The 19,116-nt window shown below is 45.0% G+C and overlaps 1 protein-coding gene across 1 annotated transcript; it reads right to left on the bottom strand.

Moving 5' to 3' along the window:
- Positions 1-1,976: 1,976 nt before the first annotated feature.
- Positions 1,977-5,527, bottom strand: LOC140369237 (E3 ubiquitin-protein ligase TRIM39-like). The gene is made up of 2 exons (XM_072456512.1): positions 5,492-5,527; positions 1,977-3,811 (listed from the first exon to the last, which is right to left on the bottom strand). Exon 2 carries the CDS (start codon positions 3,807-3,809, stop codon positions 2,193-2,195), a length of 1,617 nt encoding a protein of 538 aa, XP_072312613.1. The 5' UTR covers positions 3,810-3,811; positions 5,492-5,527; the 3' UTR covers positions 1,977-2,192.
- Between the last annotated feature and the right edge of the window lie 13,589 nt (positions 5,528-19,116).

Genomic DNA, 19,116 nt, shown 5'->3' with positions numbered 1-19,116 from the left:
GATCTTCTCAATAACATCTTTTTCAGGAAGTCATCCGGAACTGCAGCTCCCTGAAGGAATCAAACAAGACCGGCGCGACTGCAGCGGAAGCAGGTCAGAGTGCGAAAAGTCCGTCTCTCGCCGTCTCTCCATCGTCTCTGGAGGATTGGTCCGGTAGAACGTGTGTGTGCGGGACAGTTTGAGGAGAGTAACAGCCCTCAGCACACATGGCTCCTCCGTGTCCAGGAGGAAAGCGCTCTCGTCAGCCTCGCTCTGTTGTTCCCTCGGAGTCTTTCCTCTGGAGGCTTTTCTGCCACATTTAGTTCAAATAAAGTCTGTGGCATTTCAGAGGCGGCGCTGATGTCCGAGCGTCGTGTCCGAGGGCCGAGGAGAACGCCGAGGAGAACGCCGAGGAGAACGCCTGGGACGGCTGCGGGACACGGTCTGAACGCCGCTGCGCCAGAATCATTTGCAAACGCTGAAATGTTGTGTTCTTATTTGACATTTGGATTTAGAACAAATTTGCCGTCTTGGTTAGGGGCGTCGCCAGGTTGGATTTTAGTGTGAGACTTAATGAGACCGTGACCAAACGACAGGGAAATCTTATGTTTTCGTTCATTCTCGTGGTCGGACGTGTTACTGCTCATCAAGTGTTACTTTCTGAACGGCAAAATAACGTTAGATTTGACAAAAAACGCCGGATTAATAACAAAAAAGTCTATTTTTGTCGATAGAATCTTCTAAAATGGTCAGAATGATTCTTTTTTGGTCCTTACGATTATATTGTGACCGGAATAATTGCAATTATTGTTTAACCAAATATTATCGACGTTCAATTGTCATAAAACCTCTTTTGGCTTGACTTTTAGAGTCTGTTTAGCCCCGAAAACAATCAAAATCTCACTTAATCTGGCTGATCATTGCAGCACTACAGCAGCAGCAGTGGTCAGAGACGCTTTGGCAGCAGTTTTAAGTGGCAGAAGCTGTAGCAGTGATGAAAGAGTACAACAAGAGTGGTGGTAGTAGTAAAAGTACTCATCAGAATGGGGTTTAGTGAATAGTAGTAGTAGTATAACGTGCTTGTGTGTCAGAAGCATGTCAGGCGTAGCAGAATGAGCAGATTATGGTTTATGGGGACGGGATTACACACTTCCGAGTATAATCCATTAAACCCTGATCTCCACGGCGATCTGCCCGAACACGCTGGGGTCTGATGGCGCTGGCAGAGCTCCGTGACGTCCGCACAGGGGGGTCACGACCTCGTGTGTGCGCTCGGTTTTCTACACTGAGCCCATTTGTCACGTCGCCGTTCACCGTTTATGCATTAAAGCCCTCGGCCACGGGAGCGGATCATCTGCAGAGTTCAGAGCAGGCTTCTGCACCCGTCCCCGGCCCGCGGCGCTTTAAAACCCTCGGGTAGCGCTATAAACCCCCTGGCAGTGCTTTAAAACCCCCGGGCAGCGCTTTAATAAAGAATAATGAATAATGAATGGATAGATAAACTTTAATTGTAAAACATTGTAGACCTTGATTAGACCCAAACCCGCTTGAGCTACATCTCTGAGAACAGTAAAGAGGAAAACATTTTTTAAAAAAGGTTAAAATCTCAAAAAGTCCAACATTTAGAAAAGTAGTCAATGATTCTTTAACATGGAATTAGGTTTAGACCTGGTTTAGTCCCTGTTTAGTCCCGGTTTAGACCCGGTTTAGTCTTGGTTTAGACCCGGTTAGACCTGGTTTAGACCCGGTTAGACCTGGTTTAGTCCCGGTTTAGTCCCGGTTTAGTCCCGGTTTAGTCCCCCTTTTGAATTCAATGTTTGTCCAAATGTTTCCTCTTCTTAAATTAAGTCTTTATTTGTGACGACGCCCTGTTTGTCCTGACCGCTGACCTCTGACCTCTGACCTCGAGCCAACATGGACGACAAGAAGGAAGTGTTCAGAATTTGATTATATATTTAAAATATTTCCTAATTTTTAGACATTTTTACACAAATATTTAGTTTGATCAAAGCTGAGACTTGAACCCAAAACCCTCTCACAGGAGGTCACCATGAACAGGATTATAATAAACCTTCAGACATTTCAAAAGAACTGAAACAATAAAGAGAAGAACTTTGTACTTTCAGTCCAAAATGGAGTCAGAAGTATCAGTTACATTTAACTGAAGTTCAGAACTTTTCTTCTTGTTCTTAGTCACTTTGACCTCTGAAAGTCTAAACTGCAGTGAGGACCAGAGGAGCAGAGTTTGAACCTTCATCATTTGAACTGGGACTGAAACATGGAAACAGTTTCTCCCTGAAGCAGCAGCTGCTGAAGGAGAAGAGAAGATCTGCAGAATCTGCATCATAAAAGGAGACCAGACCCTCACCATAGTCCACAAACACCCCGACCTTCTGAGGAGCTCGCTGCACAGACAGAGGGACAGGAGGGTCTGTACAAGCTTTGTACTCATCTTTGTTCCTCAACCCAATGCACCAGAATCCAGTTTTAGGACTCGCAGTGATCTTTCCCTTCCTGTTGATGGACTCTTGGGCCACTCCTAAATCCCAGTCTGTTTTCCCTTTGACCTGAACCTCAAAGTAAAACCTGCCTGAGGAGAAACTCTGCTTTCCCAGAACACAAGGACAAGGATCAAACCTCAGAGGAGAATCTGGGAGCTTCTTCTTCACATCACTACAATGAAACTGTTTGAGATCTTCAGACAGAACGAGAGCAGGATGAGCCGTGTCTGGATCCAGAGTGACGTCCACCACAAACTGCTTCACTCTCTTCAGCTCAGCTTTAAACACGTTGTTAAAGTCTTCAGAGAGATGTTTCTCCAGCTCAGACAGAGCCCGGGCTGCACTGCCCTCACACGTCTCCGGCTCAAAGCTCACGCTGCTCCACTCCTTCAGTCCAGCAGGGGGCGTGAGTGCAGGGCAGCACTGTAGAAAGTGGAGTGGGTCTTGAGAGCGTGAGAGCCGCTCCGCCTCAGTGCTGCTCTTCTCCAGCTCACAGATCTCCTGTTCCAGCTGCTGCACCAGCTCCTGGGCTCGTTTGTGGCTCCGGCTCTGCTTCTCCTGCAGCTCCTCTAAGAACCGGTCCTGACGCCTCTGAACAGACTGCATGAGATCAGTGAAGGCCTGCAGCCCCACAGCCCTCTCTCTGTGGACCTCTGTGTCACTGAGCTCCACACAGCGCTGGATCTCCTGGACCTTCAGCCTCCTCTGCTCCACCATGTGCTGGCTCTGAGCCTGAGTGTGCAGCAGAGAGGACCTCCTGCGCTCACACGCCTCCTCCAGAGACAACAGCTCATGGTTCTTGTGCTCTAGAACACACATGGTACAGACGCAGCACTGGTCAGTGCCACAGAAGAGCTCCAGGGGGCGCTGGTGTGTGGGACACATCCTGTCTTCCAGGTTCTCCACAGGCTCCATCAGCTGGTGTCTTTTCAGCCCAGAGACTGTGAGATGAGGCTGGAGGTGGGTCTCACAGAACGAGGACAGACAGACCAGGCAGGACTTCAGGGCCTTCAGCTTGGGCTCAGAGCAGACGTCACACTGGACCTCACTAAAGGTCATCATCTCGTCCATAGAACTGCTCTTGTTCTTGTCCAGTTTAACTTCTGAAAGCAGCTCTCGCAGCAGTGTGTTGATGCTGAGCTCAGGTCTTCTGTCATAGCTCCTGTTACACAGAGGACATGTGCAGGGGCCCTCAGGGGCCCAGGCCTCACAGATGCAGCGTTTGCAGAAGTTGTGTCCACATGGAGTGGACACTGGCTCAGAGAACACCTCCAGACAGATGGAGCACAGGAACGTCTCCTCAGAGCTCCTTTCACTTGTGGAGGACATGTCTGAAACACAAGGTCAACATCAGTCACTAAAATCAGACTTTTCCATCAGAAAAGTCCAACACCAGGAGGAAAAGAGAGAAAACTGAACCAGAGCGAGTCCAGAGCGAGTCCAGAGCGAGTCCAGAGCGAGTCCAGAGCGAGTCCAGAGCGAGTCCAGACCCAGACCAGAGCGAGTCCAGAGCGAGTCCGGAGCGAGTCCGGAGCGAGTCCAGACTGAGTCCAGAGCGAGTCCGGACATGTTGAACATGAACATTGTGCTTCATAAATCTGTTTCTCTCGTGTTGTTCATCTGTTTCTCTCCCACATTCAAACGTCAGAAGCTTCATGGACTAATCGTGACTAAACTAGTGTTTGAATCATGTTCATGTTTGTCTGGACTAAACCGACTCTAAAACACAAACCAAAAGAGCTTTTAGAACAAACACAATCAAGTGTCCAAAAAGAAGAAACATGAAGAATAGACTTTATTCATCAATATTCTCTGTGGAGAAGCTTCAGTCTCATATTTACACCTTTATCTGCTTCAAAATGTCTTTAAAGTCTCAGAGTTCAATCAAATAAAGGTTTAACAAGTCACTTCTAAAAGAATGATTTCATAAAGATTTAAAACAAGCTGTTGACTCTTGGTATTTGGAGAGAATCAAAGTATGAAATATATTGATAGATTTAAATCCTCTTTACATTCTGCTCCAGTTTCACAGTTTGACATGAAATTCTCATCAACTTTTGAACTTTCATGAGTAAAAACTGTTCCAGATCCACATTTGAAGAGAAAAAGAACAAAAACAAAATGGAGGATTTTAAGTTTCACTTTCACTTCCACAGAAATGACATTTATTGCAGTTTATTTAGATCTTTGACAAACTAATGTTGAGTTGAATTGAGTTTAGTGGTTTTTAAACGTGTTATTGAGGTTTAATTATGAGACAAACGTGAAAAGTCTGACAAATGCATCATAAAAGTGCAGAAATATCACTTCAAACTATGCAGATTCATGTTGGTAAAAACCTTTGTTCTTTTTACTTTTCAACAAATGTCTTGAGGGGCGGGGCACAGGGGCGGGGCACAGGGGCGGGGCACAGGAGCGGGGCACAGGAGCGGGGCCCAGGTGAGACTTTGGTTCTTGCTCTGATCATGTGAGCAACTACAAATAACAGTCTGCAAAGGAAGTAAGAAAGAACTGGTTTAACTACATTCATTAGGTAACAAATACTTTGTACTGCAGTACATGTTTGAGTTTGGACACAAATATGTGTAAAAATGAGGAGATAATTGAAGTTACAGAAACATCTGTAAAGTATTCCCTTTATCCACATTATGTTTTTTTTCCAAAATGGGTTGAATTTATTTTTTGCCCCAAAATTCCAAAAACAAGTTTAAGTTTGACTTTCACTTCCAGAGAAATGACATTTATTGCAGTTTATTTAGATCTTTGACAAACTAATGTTGAGTTGAATGAAAGAAGTGGTGACATAAAGAGCAGGATTGACAGCAGCAGCAGCAGTTTTCTCTTTAGTGGTTTTAAATCAGAATAAGAGTGAGAATCACAGTGTAAGTGTGTGAAGCAGAAGAGAAATGGACCTGGAGCAGGACCAAGTACCAAACTACACCACCAATAGTAGTAGTAGTTGTAGTAGCAGTAGTAATAGCAGTAATAGTAGTGGGCCTAGTAACACTGACCTGTGCTGGAGCAGATTGTTGAGGGTTTGAAGCCTCTGAGGTGCTTTTGAGCAAACGCACACTGAGAGTTTCCTGCTTCAGTCTGTGACAGCAGAGGGAGGAGTCAGGGAGGGAAGAGGGAGGAGTCAGGGAGGCAGAGGGAGGAGTCAGGGAGGCAGAGGGAGGAGTCAGGGAGGGAAGAGGGAGGAGTCAGGGAGGCAGAGGGGCGGGGCAAAGACAGGTTTCTCTGGAGACTCTGGTTCTTGCTCTGATCATGTGACGTTGACAGTTTAAATCACACTCTACAACATTGTAAACGGCTCTGGAGAAACTACAAAAAACACAGTCTGCAAAGGAAGTAACAAAGTACTGCAGTACAAGTACACGTACTGCAGTACTGCTACAGTGTTGAAGTTTTCACTAAAGATTGATTAAGATACAACATGATGCTTTTCAACATGAAGTTTTTTTGGCCAGAAAAGAGCCTCAAACTTCAGAAAATGTCCAAAATACTGTTTTCAACTAAATAAAAGAACAAACTGGAGCCAAAGTGAGATGTGCTTTTATTTTGAAAGTTTCACATTCACACGGGAGAATACTGCGTTTTTTTAGACTCATTTACATTCGTTAATAAACTCTCCTGAGCTTTTTAGACTCAACGTTCTTCAGTCGTGAGCTGAAGGACAGTTTGGAGTTATTTGTGATTCGTTTTTATTGACTTTAAAAGAAGAAGATGAAAAATAAGATGTGCTGCAACTTCAAAATGAGAAAAAATGAGAAAAAAGAGCAAAGTCAAAGTCAGAAGAACATAGAACTGTCCTCAAAACGAAATGAGTCAGTAAAAAGCATTCAGAGCGCTGCTGGTCTGGACTTGGTCTGGACTTGGTCTGGACTTGGTCTGGACTGTGGTCCTGGTCTGGTCTTTGGACTTGATCAAGATCTGGACCTGGGCTGGACCCGGTCTCTGGTCCAGGGCCTCAAATCATCTCAGTTCTGGCTCCAACTGAAAGAACAACACAACATTTAAGATAAGATAAAATATTCCTTTATTGTTCCACATGGGGAAATTTCATTGTTGCAACGCAGGTAGATACAGAGGTAGATACAGAAGAAAAGAACAGATCATTTGTAGGAAGTTTGAAAAACACTCTCAGTAGAAGATCTCTTATAAACAAAAACTCCCACTTCCCAACAAGGGATGGAGGGGGAAATAATAAAGATACAAATAAATAAATACATAAATACACATGATTTTGACAGAACTCTCATATTCCACACGTACAGGGGAAAATACTTACACATATCTGCACTGCAAAGACATGTTTCCATTTGAGATACTTCCCAGCACTGTAAAACATCATACAAGTACAAATAATAATACAAAATAATTAAAAAAAACAAGTATTCTGAGAATCTAACAAAACCCAAATCATTCACGTTTTATAAAGAGTTTGTGCCGTAGATAATACTGTATCTATATAAAAGTATGTGTATTCAGCACCACACAAAGAAGAGGAAAAGAGTCAAAACTGTCATTAAAGTCATCAAAACCTTTTCAGATAGAAATGAAAATGCACTAAAAAGCCATCGGACGAATAAAAGAAAATGAGTTTGAAAAAGGACGTGGGTCTTAACACAAACTCAATGTTACACAACCAAACACTTTCATTACTACTTCACTGAGCGCCGTGAGTCTTTGGCCATGTGACCCTGAAGCGCTCGTACATATACAGTCCTCCCGTACAGTATATTCGTTCGCATGTTTCATTTTCACAACCTTCTACGGGAAATCTGCAGTTCCACCGCAGGCTCTGCTCAACAATCAGCCAATGTTAGCGTTGATTACGAGGAACAAGACGCAAACGCACCGCTCCGGGCGCCAGAGGTCGAGACGCACCTCTGTAAACGCTCTGAGAATGTACGTCTGAACTCGTTTGTACGGTTCAAATGTGTTTAAGCGGCCAGAGTTGAGCTTCGACACACTTTGAGAACCTGGTGAACGCGTAAAACCGCTTCTTAATGACACAAAACTGAATCATTTCCTTGTTGTACGTGTCAAAATGTGCTTCTTGACTTATTCGTTACAGGCTGTGGCACAGAACGGTTAATAACATCGAAGATCGCAGGTTCCGTTTTCTTCGGTGTGTCGGGTCGTTCATGAAAGAAAGGGCAAGAATCAGAAGAGTTAGAATGAATCAAACGTTTCATCGCTGCCAGAACAGTTCTAATACAGATCAACAGAGCACTTACCAATCTGTCCCGACCGACGGTGACGGCGACTTCCACGAGCGTAGTCCGGACGCGCCAGAAAAACCCTCAACGCTCAACATTTCATCACATTTCAATATGGGGCGTAAGATGAAGGGTTGGTCTTTGCCGTGGTTTCACACACAGTTGAGCTTGAGCTCGTTTGCAGCTTCTCCTTATGTAGGCGTGTGGTCTGTGTGAGGATCCTTCAGTTTCAGCACAACTTTAGTCATTCAGTTTAATACAATCTAGTTTATATAGTTGGCATTCAATTATTATATCAAAGTACAGTTTAAATACGATCTAGTGAAGTTAATATATTTGGTATTCCCTTCAGGTGTTAGCGCATAATCTTAAAAAAAAATCCAATATTATAGCAAGGAAAATACGTATTTGAAAACACTGCACTTTTTTTCACTTAGAAATGAAGGCGGGGCTAGCGAGCTCAAACAGGTGCTACCTAAGATGAGAAGAGGTGGACTTTTTAAAGTCAGACTAACAGCTCTACGAGAGCCAGGATTCTCGCTGATTGGCAGGTGTTCAGATACTTGTTTGCGGCAATAACGTGCAAGTAAATGATGTAAAAATCATACAATGTGATTTCCGGACTCCGTCTCTCACAGTGGAAATGCACCGACGATGAGAACGTCAAACCTCTCCATCGTTTCTAAGTGGGTGAACTCGCTAAATCGCAGGATGTTCAAATACTTACTTTACCTCCTGTATTTATATATTACATTCTCAGTCTCCTGAACGTCCTAAGCATAAGGGGAAATGTCAAAACCCAACACATGCCAAGAACTAGCGTCAATACGACAGTCAGACACCGGCGACACAACCGGCGACTCCACCGGCGACTCCACCGGCGACTCCACCGGCGACTCCTTCGGCGACTCCACCGGCGACTCCACCGGCGACTCCTTCGGCGACTCCACCGGCGACTCCACCGGCGACACCTCCGGCGACTCCACCGGCGACTCCACCGGCGACTCCACCGGCGACTCCTTCGGCGACTCCACCGGCGACTCCACCGGCGACTCCACCGGCGACTCCACCGCCGACTCTACCGGCGACTCCTCCGGCGACTCCACCGGCGACTCCACCGCCGACTCTACCGGCGACTCCTCCGGCGACTCCACCGGCGACTCCACCGCCGACTCTACCGGCGACTCCTCCGGCGACTCCAGCGGCGCTCGTTGCCTCTTATACTTACGCGTAAAGACTTATAATTAAGAGAAAATCAGGGCAAATCTCAGTGTCACAACGAGTCCCGTCGTTTGTTTATTCGGGTTTTGAATCACGGCTTATTTTAGTCGAGCGTTTTAGAGAAAATAAAACACTCCCATCTCAGTAATATCTAAACTAAACCGGCTTCAGACTTTGTCTGAGTCCATTTGGAGCCCTGATGTGGACGTTGTTTTGGCCGTGTTCTCGTCCTCGTTTAGTCCTGGTCTGGTTCTGGCTTTAATCCCTGTATAGTCCCAGCATTACGGTAATGCGTTTGGACATTTGTACTTTCTGTCCATGACTTCCGTTGCGCACGTATTAGCAGTAGCGCGTTAGCATTTGAACCATTTCCGTTTCAGCGCATTGAATCTGAATCTGTTTCTATTGACGGCGAGTCGCTCTTATCGACGTTTCAACACGGTTTCTCGAAGCCAGTGGCTTTGAGTCGGCTCCGGACTCAACGTAAAGATTTATCGAGCGGAGGAACTGAGCGTGAACCGGGTCAAAGCCAAACACTGACAACGAGATCATTACGGCCTCGAGAGCCTTAGGTCGAGGGAAAAGGTCGTGTTTGTAACTTTACAGAGTTCGATGTCGTATAATGTCAGATGGAAGAGGGCGAGGCCTAGTTACGGCGCCCCCTACAGCGCCCCCTACAGGCCGGACCACTCATTGAACTAAAACAGTTAAAGGTGGAATGGCCGATTTTTTTCAGCAATTTTGTATCATATTTCCTCGTGTTGTGGATAAATCATTTGTCCTGCCACGTATCAATCATAAAACGCACCTACCGCTCACCTGCAGCCGCGTGCGGTTCGTCCCCACGTTTCCGCGTGCCTAAGCGCATGGATCTATCATAATATAGTTCCCTCAGTGTACGGGGCAAAATGAAGACGGAGAAAGACAGTTCGAGCTGACGCAGAAGAGACGGAAATCTACGGGAGACGAGAGATGCGATGCGCTCCGTTGAGCTAATAAACAAACACATGTGTGTGTTGTATCGGTCCACACGGGGGAGTGGCATGTGCACTTCCGCCTGCGTTCTCAAATCGACGAAAAATCGTCCATACCGCCTTTCAGTTTTGTATATTTCAAACCTTTGATCACAGAAAAGCTAGTTTTTTAGCTTTTATAATTTCATTTCCTGTTTGTATTTGATGACATCACACTAGGAAATTACCCAGAAAAAAAATACAAATACATGAGAGCGACTTTATTTTGTTGAATTCATGTTTATAGAGTCCATAAGTTTCTTCTGTGTAAATTCTGCATAAACTTTGACTGGAATGTGATGTGATGTCACTTCCTGAATCTAAATGTATTTAAACCAGGCTCACGTTGTGTCTGATGTGGTTTCCTTCTTCACACTTCGCTCTGTGCGGATGATCTCCATTTCCACATTTGTGTAAATTGCATCGTGTTTTACATCGTGTCACTTTTGACTCGCGCCACTTCTGTCCCAGAATCTATCAATGAGTCCACTACATTTAAACCAGAGAGACCAACGTGTTGACATGGAAACCAATTCCACGCCGCCCGTCCTCACGCCCGTCCTCACGCCCGTCCTCACGCCCGTCCTCACGCCCGTCCTCACGACCGTCCTCACGACCGTCCTCACGACTGTCCTCACGACCGTTCTCACGACCGTCCTCACGACCGTCCTCACGACCGTCCTCACGACCATTCTCACGACCGTCCTCACGACCGTCCTCACGACCGTCCTCACGCCCGTCCTCACGACCGTCCAAACGCTTAAAACGTGGGCGGGAAAGAACCATTACCATAAATACAGAGGCTTATGAAAATGCACCGCAGGAAGAAATGATTGGCACAGACGGGACATGTACAGGTCCATGTTATATCCACAGACGGGACATGTACAGGTCCATGTTATATCCACAGACGGGACATGTACAGGTCCATGTTATATCCACAGACGGGACATGTACAGGCCCATGTTATATCCACAGACGGGACATGTACAGGTCCATGTTATATCCACAGACGGGACATGTACAGGTCCATGTTATATCCACAGACGGGACAGACACAGGTCCATGTTATATCCACAGACGGGACAGACACAGGTCCATGTTATATCCACAGACGGGACATGTACAGGTCCATGTTATATCCACAGACGGGACATGTACAGGTCCATGTTATATCCACAGACGGGACATGTACAGGTCCATGTTATATCCACAGACGGGACATGTACAGGTCCATGTTATATCCACAGACGGGACATGTACAGGTCCATGTTATATCCACAGACGGGACATGTACAGGTCCATGTTATATCCACAGACGGGACATGTACAGGTCCATGTTATATCCACAGACGGGACGTGTACATCGCCCTGAACATCAGTATCTATAAGTTTCCAAACATAGACACGTATGTTAGACGTTGTTGTTATTTATATCATGTGCTCTACATCATTAACATTGTTTGTAAATCACATATTAACATGTTTTCCACAGATGAACTTTCATTAGCTCAGTTGGAGTTGTGCTAATGACGACGTTAATGATGATGAAGGAAAATGAATACATGCTATTTTTTCTATACACGCCGCCCTTATACAGAGTACAACAAATACTCGGTAAAAGTAAAAGTACCACATCAAAATCTACTTCAGTACATTTAAAAGACTGGTTCAAATACTTTAAAGGCAAAAAGTAAAAATATTCACCCAGATTTTGAAGAAGCGTTATTCATTTGAGCGATTTTGACACAGAATTGCGCCGCTCTTTGGTCGACAGGAGCAATTACAATCAATTTCATACATTTCTAGTGAGATTTATGTGCATATTTTGTTTGCAAAAAGCTGGAATAACCCTCAACCAATCACTCAAAGTCCTTCATGGACAAGAAGGGGCAAAAACGTCATCTGTACAAAATGATATAATAGTTAAAAAGGTTTATTTAGTATTATTATGTGACTGTTATATGGGGCGTGTCCGTCCGTGTAAGATCACGTATAATTGCCCTTTAAGGACGATATATAAGCTCAATCATGTCGTCCACGAGCGATCGAGGACGCGTGCGTTTTAACTGTCACAAGTTTCTAACGCGCTGCTTTAGAGAAACGTAACTGGATGAAGTGGCCGCTCCAAGTGAGAACGCCGCAATTTCCTGTAATAAGCCCAATTGACATTACGCCCTTGAACGAACGAAGAGTTGAATCTGAGTCACGGAGATCGGTGCAGTGAGTTGTCATCGATTTTTTAAAAACAGTTGGCGCGACCTCACGCTTGAAGATGATGATTTGTATCTTTTCCGCTCCAAGAATAAGAATCTTCCTCCAGTTTTAAGCTTTACACAAAAAATATTCAACTGACTCAAAAGATGACCACAAAAAATAATAGTGGTCATTGTTTTTATTGTGTTGTCATTACCGTATTTGGGTTATTTATTTGACAAATAAGAATATATAAGAGCGACTTTATTTTGTTGAATTAATGTTGAGAGAGTCAAAAAACGTGTTTCTTGGTGTCCCTGGTGTGATGTCACTTCCTGTCCCTGGTGTGATGTCACTTCCTGTCCCTAGTGTGATGTCACTTCCTGTCATTTTCAACAGATTTTTTTCCACAAATACCTGCTCGATTGGTGTAAAACTATAATTTTCATGTACGACAAGTTTAAATACACAAAATAAAGTCGTAAAAACCTGTCACACGCCCTTTAAAACTCCCCTCCTCGTGATTCATCTGTGGGTTTCAGAAATAAAAAGTACAAGACAGTATTATCTCGTCCTCACACTCAAAACAAGGTCAGAGTGAAGATGTTCTCTGTGTCGTCCAAAAGACTTTGTCAACTTTTTAACCTTGTTTTATTGTGTCGCGGCTCAAACAAGGATAATGACAGTTTATGTCTTTATTACTTGTCGGGAGCCCCATTAGCTGCAGCAAACTATTCATCCTTAAAAGAATAAAAGCACAAATGTGACACGTTCATATTAATGCATCAAATACAACCTCAGGATCAATAACACTTTGAACACTACTTGATTGATTTTTTTCAATTTTTGACTTTATTTGGTGTGTTTATACCTTTTGTAAATATAAATTATAATTTTACACCAATCGAGTTGCTTTTTGTGGAAAAAAGTCAAAAAAATCTGTAGAAAAATCTGTGGAAAAATCTGTAGAAAATGACCGGAAGTGACTAAAAACATAGATCTTTTGTTTGTAACTTTGGATCTGCGAATGGATTCTGTTCGTCTTCAAAACACAACAGTTTAGAGCGTGTTCTGAAATGACCTCTACGTCCGCTGCCCGCGTCCAACCAGGAAGTACAAAAATGTCATAGATTTGAACTAAAACCTCTACGTTTTACGCACTTTGAAGGGAAAACCGGTTCGAAACATACAAAAGCACCACACAAATTCAGTCAGAAAAAGGTCACGCACCGGTCGGATAAGCGTGACCCGAGCACTGATGCATTGTGGGTAAAAGGACATGCACAAAAGAATGGAGAGGACCTCGCTAATCTCACACAAATGACTCACGCTTCTGACGCAGATTCAATGGAATGACGTCGGCGAACGGACGTGGGAACAACGTGTCACGGCAGAAAGGATCAACTACAGTCCATTTATCCATTCATACTAAGAATGAAGGTGACATTTCTACATTTTGCCAAAAATTCCAAAACATTCCACTCGGGAATCGCTCCTTAAATCAATGTCTTAACTCTCAAGTCACAACCACCGCTTTTCAACACTTTTAACAAACCACTAAAACACAACTCTTATTCAATTCAATTCTATATATTATGAACGCGTTCTCTGCACGTTTTATCGTCTGTTTACCTAAAAGAACGGCGCACTTTGATCGAGCAACACTGACCAAAGACGCCGCAGACACAAGATGAAGACTTTTGAATGATCCGACCGGAGCAAAGCATCGTCATAACGACTTCTGTGGTGAAAACGGCGTCCGGACCAGGTTTAGACCCAAAGACTCCATTGTCCGAGTGTGACCGGTGTGTTCCTGCGTTGTGTGATCTCGATGGCGCGTTGAGTAACATGTGCCACTACATCGTCCATCGCTCGAACATCGATATCTAACACTTCAGCGCAACATCAGAGCTCAATATCAACTTACATACACCTACGATATGATGACGCTGACAAATAAAGACTAAATGATCATCAAAAGGACACAAGGGATTGAACGAGGGACGACTGACCTCTACCCAACACGGAATCATCAAAAGGGAAGAGGAAGTCCTTGATCCTTGAATGTATGGCAGCGCGCCAAGGGGATCGCACGAAGAAGAAGAAGTATGGACTGGAGGACCAAGTCAATCAAATACAGGTATATTCAACATAATATTCACGATTTTGTGTCATTATATCACGATGACATATGGACTGAGGCTTCATTTGCTCGTGTACGTGACCTGTCTCCGCCTTTTTCAGGACACAAATCAGATTTTTCCAAATACAACACAGGCCACTTTCGAATGTGGAAATAAAACCGATGTGAAGACGCGCTTTTTAGAACGCGACTTCAGTCTGAGCGCTCGGGTGTCCAGCTCCGACCTGAACGTCAACGATGGGCGACGTTTCCCCGATAAACGTCATCATTCCGAGTCAAAATGGAGAGAAATGGCCAAAGCCTGTCAGTGGAAGAAGGAAGACGTGTGTGAACCAATCGATAAACGGGGCGACGAATCAACGGTGTATTTGAGGAGATTGCGAAGGAGTCGGCCGAGCGAGGGATCGAGCGCCCGTGGCTGCGATGGCGGCGGGATTAAAAAGCCGAGGACGTCAATGAAAGGTAGACAGCGCGCTACGTGTGGCCGTGACGTCGTGGTCTTTTGTGCGCGTGCGGGACACATCGAGCTGAAACGTGAACAACGACTTTAAAAAATCTGATTCAAACAAAAAATCCGAACTGAGCATCGTAAACTGCGGCGTGGACGTAGCTCTGGTCTGGAACATGAACATGATACAAACAAAATAAAGGTGCGGTCGCCTTCTCTGTGCTGTGTCTCCACGAAAAAGTCTATAAATCTGATATTGTTAACCACAAAGTGTCTGTTTTGCACGAGTTTTTGTTCTGCAAAGTGAGATTCGTCAAACATTACGAGCGTTTTTGGGCCAGATTTGTGAAAACGCTGCAGAAAAAGCGCCAAAGCGATAGTAAAAAAAACAAAGAAACGCTGTAAAAACACCTGTTATGAACTGATGCGTTTGATGGCACATTGCGGAAGCAAGAGCGTCTCCATGGAAACGCGCCTCACCTTTCCATACCGCGATCATGTGAACACTGGTCTTTCCTTTCGCCGCCGCTTCATCCCTTTCGCCGCCGCTCATTTTGTCTTGACATTATAACGAAAATGTCTCCGCGCGATCGCCGGCGGCAACGTGTCGATCGACCGGCGTCGCGCGTCGGAACTATTAATAACTGGTGGCAGCGTCCGCAGGTGTCGCGTGCGCGCTGACCGGGAACAGTTAAGCCTGAGGAAAGGAGGGAAACGAGGAGGCGAGGAAGGAGACGAGGAAGGAGACGAGACATTATTGTAATTGTAGAGCACTCGACGGGAGCCATATTGATTTGTGACCCAAACCGTGAGGTCCCGGTGCTTAGTAACGCAGCGCTATGTCGTGTTCGCCCTTGGTTTTGGTTTGACGGTTGGTTTTTAGTCTTGAGTTTAGTCCCAAAGTTGGCGAAAAGACCTCGGCGCGCTCCGTTTGAGAGACCGACAGCACAACGTTCTTTACGCACCGTTTATATTTTGTCTTTAAGTCTATTTCAATCAAACACATTCTTGTATTTGCGCCTTTTTACCAGTTTTATATCGTTTATTCCTTGCTTTACGTTCCGTACCGTGTCGCTGGAACAAGTCGTGGTGTGTAAGTCCGTACGACACGTGAGACGACTAAGAGAATATGAGTCTATTTTCAAAAGATCCGCTCCAATTGGACCATTTTGGTGATGTTTATAGTCACTTCCTGGTTTGACATGACATAGACGTAATCCCACGACTTTTACTTAGCAACCAGATTATAAACAATGATCAACCAATGGCTGAATCATGCGATAGTTGTAATTTGACGAAGAATCACACCAGAAAACCTGTTTCTTTTGTCACATGATTGTTTCAGTTCATAAAAAGAAGGTGTAAGTTGCGCAATTTCTTCTTCTTCATTGTTTTCGTCTTCGTTGTCTTCTTCGGTGTCTTATGGCAGTTGGTATCCAAGTGTTACATTACCGCCACCTACTGTAGTTGTACGTCTTCAAAGTTGTCTAGCAATGGATTGTGGGTAAATCAATCCTGGGGAAAACGGCCTCGTGTCAATTGCGTCGGAAAGACATGTACAACTACTTCAGGAGCGTATTATCGCACAAAGAGGTAATAAAAGGCTAAATGTTGTAATACAATAGATCAATATTGGCAAAACTGCAGGAAAAATAAGAAAACGGAAAAATATTTTATGACAAAGTTCAAGTGGTTTTAGTCGTTTCCTCGTCAGTGACACAGTTTGTGTCTCGAGGAAACACACGATTCTTCTTCTTTGTCCAAACGCTTTCCACTTCCTTCAGGCCATTCTCTCCTTCTCTTCTCTCTTTCTCTCTTTGTCCTTCCATTTCTTCATCTCGCTTCTGTCCGGCCTCCTCCCCCTCTCCCTCTTTCTCTCGCTCTCTGTTCTCTCTCTCTCTCATTTGTCTCTCCCTCTGTCTCTCTATCCATTACCGTCTTCTTCTCTTTATGTTCTCTCGCTACATCTCCATCTCTTCTTTCTGTCAACGTCAGACCATCTCTCTTTCTCTCTCTCATCGCTCTTCTCTCTCTCTGCCCATCTCTCACTGGCTATATCTTTATTTTCCCTCTCTTCTCTCCTTTGTCTCTTCTTCTCTCTCCATCGCTCACTCAACCAACCTATTCTCTCATTCTGTTTCTCCCTCTCTTCTCTCTTCTCTCTCTTCATTTGTTCTTTCTGTTCTCTTTATCGTCCCTCTCTTGCTCTCCATCTTCTCCTACTCCGTCTCCATTTTTCTCTCACTCTCTATCCCCTCCCTCATTTCCCTCTCCCTTTTTCATTCCAACCCATTCTTCTCTTTCGCCCTCTCTCTGCCCTCTGCCCATGTCTTCTCTTTCTCCACCTCCACCTCTCTCCCTGCGCCTCGTCTTTAACCCTCTTCTCTTTCTCTCTTTGTCCAGCCAAACCCTTTCCTTCGCTCGTCACGTCGTTGCTCTCGCTCTCTCTCTCTCTCTCTCTCTTTCACACTCTCTTCCCTCCCTCCTTCATGACGGACCACCACAGCTGAACTCGGGTCATTGGTCCTTCTCGACACCAGCTCTGACGGAGCTTCAGGCGGCCCCGTGTTTTAGCATAATATAAGACCTTGCATATGGGCTTTTCTGACAGTATAAGACCCCAAGGCGCCGCAGCACAAACCGCCACTGACAGGTTTTCCCCGGTGGCGGACGGAACTGACTCGCTTCAGCGGTGCACCACAGGGAACGGCGATGTGCCCGCCATTGTTTATTACACTGACGATAATAATGGACGATACACCTGAGGCACGATTTGTTTTCGTCTTTTACGATTCACGGATGACACACTTCAGGCTCAAGGAGAGAACGTCGCCGCGGTTTTGCCGTTTGGTCAAGGCTAGCGCTACATGCTAGTGGTGTTTCTGTGTTGGTAAAAGGTACTAAGATGTGATGATGTCCCGTTCGCTGCTGCACTTTGAGGAGCGCTTGTGTTCGACTACGCAATTTCAAGATATCGCAGCTCGTCTTTGGTCGTACGACGCTTCTACTTTTAGCCTTTGTCCCTGGCTCATTGTTACAACCGCGACCCACAATCGTGAACCACGACTCAAGCTTTTCCCCAGGTTTCTTTTCTCAGAGATCTGCTGAGAGTTCTACCTCGTGTCTTTTCTCTTCCATCGTTAGCATTTTTAGCCTCTACAGATCTTCCATTGTTGTCATTGTTTAAGTCTCTCTAAGGCCTTAGGATTTAGCGTTAGCAATTAGCCACAGTCTTTGTCTCGTCTAATTCTAAAGCATTTCATCCTCCACAAACCAGGATGTGTGCTCGCATCGTAGCATGCTAGTTGTTGTTAGCTTCACTGCGTCAGCAAAATGTCACTCCAAGTTCCGCTTATAAACTCCATGTGGTGAATAATGATGATGATATAAATGCATTCGAGGAGCGGGGAGTAACTCTGGACCGCCGCGAAACCATTTCAAACTGGACAATAGAAATCAGGTCCGGCACCTTTGACCCTGCAGCATTCACGCTCCGGCGCGGCGCTAAGTGAGCTCATTCTCTGGCACTTCCATCGCGCGGTTCATGAATGTGGATGGAGATTGAAGATATGAATTATCCCGGTGCAGATGGAGTCGACATGGTTCATTACGGTGACAGATTAGGGGTTAACGCTCCTCCTCTGGTTCAGGCTCATTCACATGTACAAACACAGCGCCGCCACGAGCTGGTTTCATAACGGCCGTAATAGATGGACCATTCCGACTTTGCCTCGTGCAGAGTGGTTTTCGTATTTAATTTCAGCTTCAACCGGTGTCTCGACGTTGCTGAAAATCGCTGTCGTTCCATTGTTGCGCTTGGATGTTACAGACTGTGAGTTAGTTTCCTCATGTGGATGTTTCGTGGACAAAAGGCGCTCGTCTCTGCTGTTATTGATTTGCTGAAAGTTTTTCACATTATGGCGACAAATCCACAAGTTCAATGACGCTTGAAATGACCTTGAAAAACAGCGTTTCCGTGTCTCTGTGTCCTTGGAGCCGGCTGTGGACCTTTGAAATGCCACAGACAAAAGCTCTTCAAGAGGAATGCATCAAGGGAATGGAACAACAGAGTGAGACAACTTTTGTCCTGAGGCCTGTTACTCACCTGCTGACCCCACCTGATGAATCCGGACACAATATTCTGACAGTTTCGACGATCGTTTGACAAAATAAAAGGTGTTATTTGTCAAATCTCAACTGTTTCATTGTTACATTATGGTTGCTAAAAGCGGTGGAATGACCTCTTCCCATGTCCAGGGTGAACAGATTTTCAAATAAAAAAACTGGGACACACCCGGGTTGTGAGGGGGATATTAATAAAGTGTGAAAAGCGCAAGTAATTAAGTACATTTTGATGCACTCGGTCCATTCATGGCTCAATCACACCTCTTAC

Source organism: Eucyclogobius newberryi, unplaced genomic scaffold (assembly GCF_026437365.1).
Source record: "Eucyclogobius newberryi isolate DKJ021-1_F unplaced genomic scaffold, fEucNew1.0.hap1 SCAF_20, whole genome shotgun sequence".
In the NCBI taxonomy this organism is placed as follows: domain Eukaryota; kingdom Metazoa; phylum Chordata; class Actinopteri; order Gobiiformes; family Gobiidae; genus Eucyclogobius; species Eucyclogobius newberryi.
This window is presented reverse-complemented; position numbering and strand designations above follow the sequence as displayed.